The 8,560-nt window shown below is 41.9% G+C and overlaps 1 protein-coding gene and 1 long non-coding RNA gene across 2 annotated transcripts; both read left to right on the top strand.

Annotated features, from left to right (window-relative positions):
* On the top strand, positions 1–4,216 carry LOC137260450 (uncharacterized). The gene is made up of 2 exons (XR_010954757.1): positions 1–298; positions 1,416–4,216. It is a non-coding gene; the product is annotated as an uncharacterized lncRNA (long non-coding RNA).
* Positions 4,217–4,722: 506 nt separating this feature from the next.
* LOC137260444 (uncharacterized) lies at positions 4,723–5,715 on the top strand. Its single transcript, XM_067798103.1, has 2 exons — positions 4,723–4,784; positions 5,087–5,715. Exon 2 carries the CDS (start codon positions 5,221–5,223, stop codon positions 5,686–5,688), a length of 468 nt encoding a protein of 155 aa, XP_067654204.1. The 5' UTR covers positions 4,723–4,784; positions 5,087–5,220; the 3' UTR covers positions 5,689–5,715.
* Positions 5,716–8,560: the final 2,845 nt, after the last annotated feature.

Here is an 8,560-nt window from a genome sequence, read left to right as displayed (position 1 = left end):
ATACAGTCCAGCAGAGTCGGAAAGGGAAAAAGGAGAAGTCACAATCCACGCATGACGGAAGTCAGACTAAGAAACAAACAATTCCGGTCCGCAAAGACCCAACTTCCGAAAGCTTGACAGGTCACGGAGGGTTGTCTCCCATTGCTTCAAGCGGAACTACATACACACCCAAGTCGAGTTCGAGTACCGGGCAGATATGGAAACTACAGAATATAGAATATGAAATAAAGCAATATCCTGACAAAGGGAGTATACACTCTTTAGCCGACATCGATAGCAGGCTGGAGAATCTGTATGAGTGAGTATATCACAGAGTTATCTCCCATTATGTCCCCACCTACTCCATTGTACTCACAATAATGTCCAAGCCTAGTCTCATTTCATTATCCATGCACACATTACTGAGATCACGTTATTTCGAACGTATGCTTGAGGTTTATATTTATCGAGCTCGTTGTCATCATCACGTTTATGCTGCCAGCGGTAACTGCAACTACAGTCCCGTTATATGAACTACAGTCCCGTTATATGAACTACAGTCCCGTTATGTCAAATCCATGATAGAAGAACCGTGAAGTTCCAGGGCAGAATAAATCTTCAGCAACTCATGCCTGCCACAAAAGGCGACAATGCCTGTCGTGAGAGGCGACTAACAGCATCGGTTCTCGTTAGCGCAGATCGGTGCTCACGAGATTGGCTGGACTCGATTATTTACAGACCACCCGCCATATAGCTGGAATATTGCTGAGTGTGGCGTAAACTAAACTCACTCACTTACTTATCCATGTTAGAATCCTTTTATGTCAAACCCTTAGCCTGGTCCTGTTCCACCTGTCGCTACAAACCCCTGGCGCATTTGCACAAGGCGACCGCAGCCGTGTGACTATCTTAAGTGTATGCTTGAGCATGAGATCTACAGTCATTTGTACGCTCCCTTTTTGAGTTTCGTCTTATCGGACCTTTGGCTGTGTCTATTAAGGTCTTACCTTAAACAACTCTTAACCTATTCCCAACATGCCCATCCCTTACTAGATAACTATCTTGTCAAGCCTACGCTGGATAACCATTATGTTTAAAGGGTACTTGAGGCTGGTTTTGTCTTACTTGCAACAATATCGTTATGTACCCGTAGTAGACTAAGATGTAGTTTTTGAAATGATAGCAAAATATAGACATACTCGGTTCATGATTCATCTTGATAAGGTACATAATCATAAACTAAAATGAATCCCGAGACTTTCTTCATTTTCTGCAGAGATATAACTGGTATTATCCCCCATGACTAACATACCATTGAGAGGGTATGCGACAAGAATACGTATCGGCTCAAACAGTGAAACAGTGTTGATTTTCATGGCAATTCCTCTTCGGGGAAACTTCTGTTTTTTTTACATATACATTTTCCTCTTTTACAGCCGGATGCACAACTTTGAAAACGAACTGTACACAACTGTTGACGCCATCTTAGAAATACTCGGCCATAAGCCCAAAGTAACACGTGATCAGTTTGATTCATGCGCATCTCCTACTTCCGGTAAAGATAAGTCTGTTCGTCCTAAGAGAGTAAAACTAATTCACTCGCCGAGCGACGGAGAGAAGAAGACGGGTTGAGGGAGAAACAGAGAGCTTGTGTTCAAGTGTTTCAATTCCAGAAACAAAACCACATGTCAAACGGCAACTTGCTCGTGTAATAGTTCGAGGAAGTTCGTACGAGGTTCCTGAATAGTGCAGATCGGTTGCGGTCGCCATTTTGAGATGACGTCACGGCCATGTGGAAAAAAATAACGAACGTCTTGCCCAGGAAGTTGATATGACTGCTAGTGGTTATTAGATGCATCAATTTGTAACTGACTACGTCACACTGCTTAAGGAACCAAGTCCCGTAAAGTCACGGCCACCACGTTATGTTATTGCAACACTGCTTCCACTGCCGTAGGAGAATCGAATGTGTCAAAGCTTGTTGCGTGTGAGGAGAGCTGGTTGTAGTTTGTGAATTTGCGTGCAGTATAATGATATTATTTGATATGCTAGTTTTGGAATATTGATCAGTGTTTCCTCGTGGTGATGCTCGGTAGACTATCAACGCTTTGCAAGCTGCGGTAGATGAACATTGTCTCTTGTCCGTTGAACAACAACATCGGAAGGTTGAATGAAGGATGTCGAAGTCAGGTTGACACGCCCATCAAAGTTAATCCCTTACAATATTTTACCTTATGGTTTCTTGTTTAAAATCATCTCCAAGGCAACCGTGATCGTAAGGAGCGATACATTTGATCTTCCAGATCATATCATTGCATCCCGATATCACGTGTCTTTGCTCATTATGTCAACCCTATGTTTGCCATTACGTAAAGACCGCGTCATACGCCAAGGATTTTCCTGAGGATGGATTTTAATAACTGAAATTCCTAACACGACTTTTAAATTTAAATTTCTCCCGTCATTAATCAGTGTCTTCTGTTATCGCCAGTTTCTTCTTTGTAAAATGAGTGGAGTAGCTTAGTGGTGCAAGCGTTCGCTCGCCGATATACCTGGCTCGATTCCCGACACTGATACAATGTGTAGAGCCATTTTCTGGAGTCTCCCAGGTATTGGTAAAAGCGACCTTACAATTAAACTTACTCACTCACTCCAGTGTAGAATACCCTTGGAGCATGGTGGCTTTGTTAGTGAGTGAGATAATTTTGTAGTCATAGCGGCAGTATTCCAGCCGTTTAGTGACTTTAAACAGTTATAAATTCATGATAAACAGTTATAAATTCATGATAGATACACACATTTGAAAACCGTGTGGACGAAGGAAAGTAAAACCAATTAGTATGTCACGGTACCATGAAATAAATCTAGCATATGTCTCTAAAGAGGAATTTCAGATTGGGACAATGCAATATTTAAAAAAGGCTGAGAATCACCCACAACCACTTTAGGGACCACGGGGGATCTACACTGACTGAATGTTTTGGGAGATGACTTGGACAACCTTCATTACATCGATGCCTGTGTAATGTCCACGTGCAATGTTAAGCTTTAGGTTCTCATAGTTACGCAGAGTGCGTTGTTTTAGGTTACGTGTGAACGGCAATCGGCTTCACTGAAGCTATCATATGAGATTAATTCTAGGTCGTCTTTGGAATGTATATATGCTTGTGCGTATATGTGTTCACGTTCACGTGTATATAATGTAATGATTTAGGAACATTTAAACAATTAGAGACGAATATTTTCGAAGCGAACACGCATTTATTAAATAATGCATTCTTTTATATATTTATCAATGAAAATTTGTTTAATTACTATTATTTATTCATTTAATTATTGCAATATTGTCTACGATTATTCTCATAAGCCGAAAAAATGTTCATTTTATTGAGACACGGTTGGGTAGCTTAATCATTCGTCATACCGAAGGTCATTCGCTACCGGAGACATGAGTACAATGCGTCCGTTCCTTTTTTCCCTCTTCTGGAAAGTATGGAGTATTGCCCAAAAAACGATATTCACCCACTCATTATTTTACACAAACGATATTACTGGTGTAGACATTATCAGTTATTCAAGTTTAAATGGGGCCTTTAAACGCTCGCTTACGTTGTGCTTTCGCTGAAGTTTCACGAAGTCCGTTTTGCATCTTCGTGAAGTATTTGATTGTCTTCATGATCAGAGACAGGGTCCATAAAACGTGCGTAACATTATGCCATTCGTTAGACATTGCAACAGTATAGAGATACGTTAGGTCTTAACGCTACGAACGCTTTGTGGGTCGGGCACATATGAATATTTCTTATATTTCAATCATACTTCCGGTCTGGGCCAAGACGATCTCTTACAGAACATTTGAGCTAAGACGATCTCGGACAGAACATTTGAGCAAGGAACATCTCGGACAGAACATTCGGTACATACACTGAAAGGAGCGTTGCGTTGTATGTATTTTGAGCGGCGTTGTACGTCTGCAAGAATAAATTTGTATATCAATGTAATATTTTTGTAAACCACTCATTATATCGTGTCGCATAGAATCGTATTACTGTGTCTGAGTTGTTAAGTTTACATACAATAATAGTCCGGCTTATTTAAACGAAATATGATCTGTTCTGTTCAAGTCTGAGTTAACCTGTTTTCTCTAATCGAAAGCACCACAAGTATCGACTTACGGCAATAAACATCGAAAGCTAACCTGTGATAGAGTTACGTTGCAATAAATATTTGTATCTTGTGTGTGGTGTTCTGTTTCCTTGAGCCGAGTGTCCAGTTCACAGGGATATGTTATGAGTGCTGTTAGCATAGACGGGCGGTACGTACAAACATACAGAATATTACACGAGGTCTCATTACGTACGAATTTTACGAAACGAGTGTCCTTCCTATGGTATCAGATACCATGGGAATGTCACGATGTGAAGGTCAAGGTACCATGGGAAGGTCACGATGGGAAGGTCAAGATACCATGGGAAGGTCAAGATGCCATGGGAAGGTCAAGATACCATGGGAAGTATAAGTTTTTCTTGCTAGTAAGAATTATCTCAGTCAAGTAGAACGATATGTGATTAATACTTTTTCCCATAAGATATGTATTTAGAATTTAATCATACATAATATTGAAAGGCAAACCATATCAGGAAAGGCGAAAACAGGCCAGCAGTAGAAATGCTTATGTGCGATGTATAGTGTTCTGAACATCATGTTCCCTGTTTCAGTCTCCACGACTGACGCGAGTGAGAATCAGACACCCAGCAAGACGGTTCCACCGCCGCCAGTGACGACACAAGACTCTGACACACACGGTAGGTTGGAAAACCCAGCAGCAACAGTTGTACTGGCACTATCATCGTGTAAAGTTCAACAAACATCAACACTTTCAAGTCGTAATGCAGAACATCTGACTCTAACAGAAACTTATGTATTAAACACGCCATCGTTAATTCCAGAAACCACATGTTGACATTCCCGTCATGTTGGATTGTTGTCAGCCATGATGGAATTGTTTAAATGACGTAGCAATGTACGAGTCACGTATCAACGTGATGTAAACATTGTAGATGTGTGACAAAGATGTCTGGTGTACACAGTTTACTTTGTGTTACAGCGACTCCATCAGCAGCGGCAGGCCGCCACCTCTACTACGCCAGCAGGGACGGTGACCTGGAGACAGTGAAGCGGATCCTGGCCGAGGGTCACGTGAACATCAACTATAGAGGAGGGTACAGCTGGACACCGGTGATGGTGGCAGCATGGTATAGACACAGGGACGTGGTGGAGTTCCTGGTGGGTAGAGGGGCTGATGTGTCACTGGTGGATAGGTGGGGTAACAACGTCCTTCACTTGGCCTGTTATAATGGAGACCTGGAGATGGTGAAGCTGATACTGTCCATGAACGTGGTGGACATCAACAGTAGAGGATGGAACAGCAGGACACCGGTGATGCGGGCAGCAGAGAGTGGACACAGGGACGTGGTGGAGTTCCTGGTGAGTAGAGGGGCTGATGTGTCACTGGTGGACGGGTACGGTGACAACGTCCTTCACTTCGCCTGTAGAGGTGGAGACCTGGAGACGGTGAAGCTGATATTGTCCATGAACGTGGTGGACATCAACGCCAGGAACAACGACGGGAAGACAGCGGCCGACTACGCGAGAGACTTTGGACATCAGCGACTGTTGAATCTCCTGGTGTCACGTGGTGCACACTGAGTCAGTGTCGGTGTGGACGGAGCACATGTCGTTACTGACACGGTGTGGTGTGTGCCGTTCACGTAGTCGTGGGTCACAATTAAAGTGATTTCCTTTTTTTTCTTTTTTAATATAAATAAAAGTTGTTGAATGTCAGACATTTTGTCATGTTTTGTCTTTGGCATAATCAGGTAGGAAAATTGTAAACTGTGTATAAACATAAACGGTAAGTGATTGTAAATAAATAAATAAATGTCGCCCGTCTTAACGTAATTCTGTGTTAATTTTAATAATTCTGTTCTGAGAATATCGCGAATCATGAAACAGGCAACAACACACTGTTTGTTTACATGTCGCTGCACTCTGTGACCTCAGACTGAGCCGAGCTTCACCCGGCTGTCGTGGCGCCATTTGTACAGTGACAGTGACGTCACACTGCTGGTGACGTCACAGACATACAGAGGTGCTGGGTCGTCTTCTCAGCCAGCAATAGCGGCACGCTGCCTCACAACACAAGCAGTGTTACTCAAATACCATGTCGTCGCTTCTGCTTAACGCCCTGGATGCCACAGGGACATATATATCCTTCCTCTACATCCCTCACTTTGAAGTCCAATAAAATTCTAAATATACCACGCATATATAAATACTTCACAGTTTTGAATTCTGCGGGAAATTCCCTGCTCCTTGATACCATCCACTATTATCTCAGACCAAGTTAAAGTGCTTAAATAGCCTTTCAAAATAGGCTTCATCGTCATTTTTCAAACTGTATAAAATCGAGATTCACAGCGTTATTTGCGGTATGTTTTGAAATGTGAAAATCGGAAAATTACTGGGAGTAATGAATTTCAAAAATAGCATATTAATGATGTAAGTTGTGATGTATGTTTTGCGTATTTTGACCAGATGCGAGTTTGTCAAAAACGTTCTGAAAAATATTTTGATAGCAGCTAGGATATCTAACTCAATATATATACGAAATGAAAGATGTGAGATACCAGATGTATTTATGCTTTACAGCAAGTGCTAAAACACACACACCAGGGTGCCTGTTTGGGATTCGACCACACAATGGTGGAAATTTCAACAAAATGGCCGAAAATATCTCTTTACAGATGATTTTGAGACTGTGGATTCAATGCTGTTGAGCATGTGGTGGTGCCATCCAACCAGATGTGGCACAAATATCACATGCATTCATGTATTACAGCAAACAATAACACCCCTTCAATCTTCACATTAAAGTTTCATAAAAAGATTTTAAACTCGTAATATCAGCTGTCTACTCATGCATAACACTAGTGTATGAGACTAGAACTCTCTAAATTTCCCAATGCGGTTGAGGTGAGTTGGATATTAAGTCACGATGGCTTTGTTCCAGCCATATAGCGACGAGATCAAATCTGATTTTACACTCAGTTTTTAGTACAAAGGACAAATGAGTTTTATTTTGAAAACACATATACTCGCCACATTATTGCCTAAGAACAGAAATGCAGAACAGCAAATTCAAAAGCAGTCAATCCGTTGTTCACAGTAGGTAGTTACAATTTCACAGGTCAACTTCTCGCAGGTCATCTCTATATTCCTGATTGCTTTCATTTGTCAGAATAACAAAACGTGTTACCGCACTACATAAATGGCTCAGCGTCACATCAAGCCGAGTTATGCCCCTTTCTTTGAGCTTCCGCATACACCTCGCTGTCTTCTTTTGGGAACTTAGTGAAAACTCGCTTTCTGTGGCCTGGATAACATGCATTCCATTTCGAATACCAACCCAGTGTTTGATAGTGTGAGTGAGTGATTTGTTCGTTTACTAAGGCCCTGTATTCAGTATGATTTATGTCTTATGCGAGCAGGGTGAGTGAGTATGGTTTTACGCCGCTTTTAGCAGTATCATGGCGGGGCACGCAAGAAATGGACACATTGTACCCATGTAGGGACTCGGACCTGGGTCTTCGGCTTGAAAAGCGAACGCTTTAACCACCAGCCTACCACTACCGCCCCAAATGACAAAGATCGTTAATCAGGACATTTGATTATCAGTATGGTTGACAAGCGTGTTGACATCTCATGACTCTGTTTTAGCGTGGTTCTTACTAAATATACTTCCTTAAAGCAACGTTGGTTATGTGTGTATGCCTCATATGTGTGTCAGAACAGAAATTGACGCTCACATTAGCACACATATACAAGCAGATGAGTACACGATTATGGATATGTATTTTAAACCTTGTACAAAACTTACAGTACAGTACAGTACAGTGTGTGAGTGGGTGTCTGACCTTCTTATAATATGACCGCAACGTACATGTGAAATGTACATCATAAAATAATTAATGCGAGTTTCAGTATCGAAGAAACCATTTAAAATTCAAAAGGACCCGTTCGTGAAAGAGAACGATTACCATATAAAAGACATGTCAGAAAGGTGTGTTTCGGTTTCATGTGAAATATATTATATCTACATGAACATACACAGTCACCTAGACAACGGACGATTAACCAAGTCACGAACTGTCGACATACCTTTTTGGGAGTCCCAAGATCACATACATGCCTGTAGTGGGGCGATGCATACTGTTAGAAACAAAAGCCCACGGTTTTGTCATTCTTCCATGGGATCTCAGGCAAGAGAGTATGAACAGCGTGGTGTTTAAACAACCAGCCATGCTGCCTGTGAGTGAGTGAGTGAGTGAGTGAGTGAGTGAGTGAGTGAGTGAGTGAGTGAGTGAGTGAGTGAGTGAGTGAGTGAGTGAGTGAGTGAGTGAGTGAGTGAGTGAGTGAGTGAGTGAGTGAGTGAGTGAGTGAGTGTTGCCCCTATCTGTAACAGAAACGTGCAAAAATAATCCAGTTCCGACTGAGTGACTGTTATTGTCAACCTGGTCAG

Source organism: Haliotis asinina, chromosome 13 (genome assembly GCF_037392515.1).
Source record: "Haliotis asinina isolate JCU_RB_2024 chromosome 13, JCU_Hal_asi_v2, whole genome shotgun sequence".
Taxonomy (NCBI): Eukaryota; Metazoa; Mollusca; class Gastropoda; order Lepetellida; family Haliotidae; genus Haliotis; species Haliotis asinina.
This window is presented reverse-complemented; position numbering and strand designations above follow the sequence as displayed.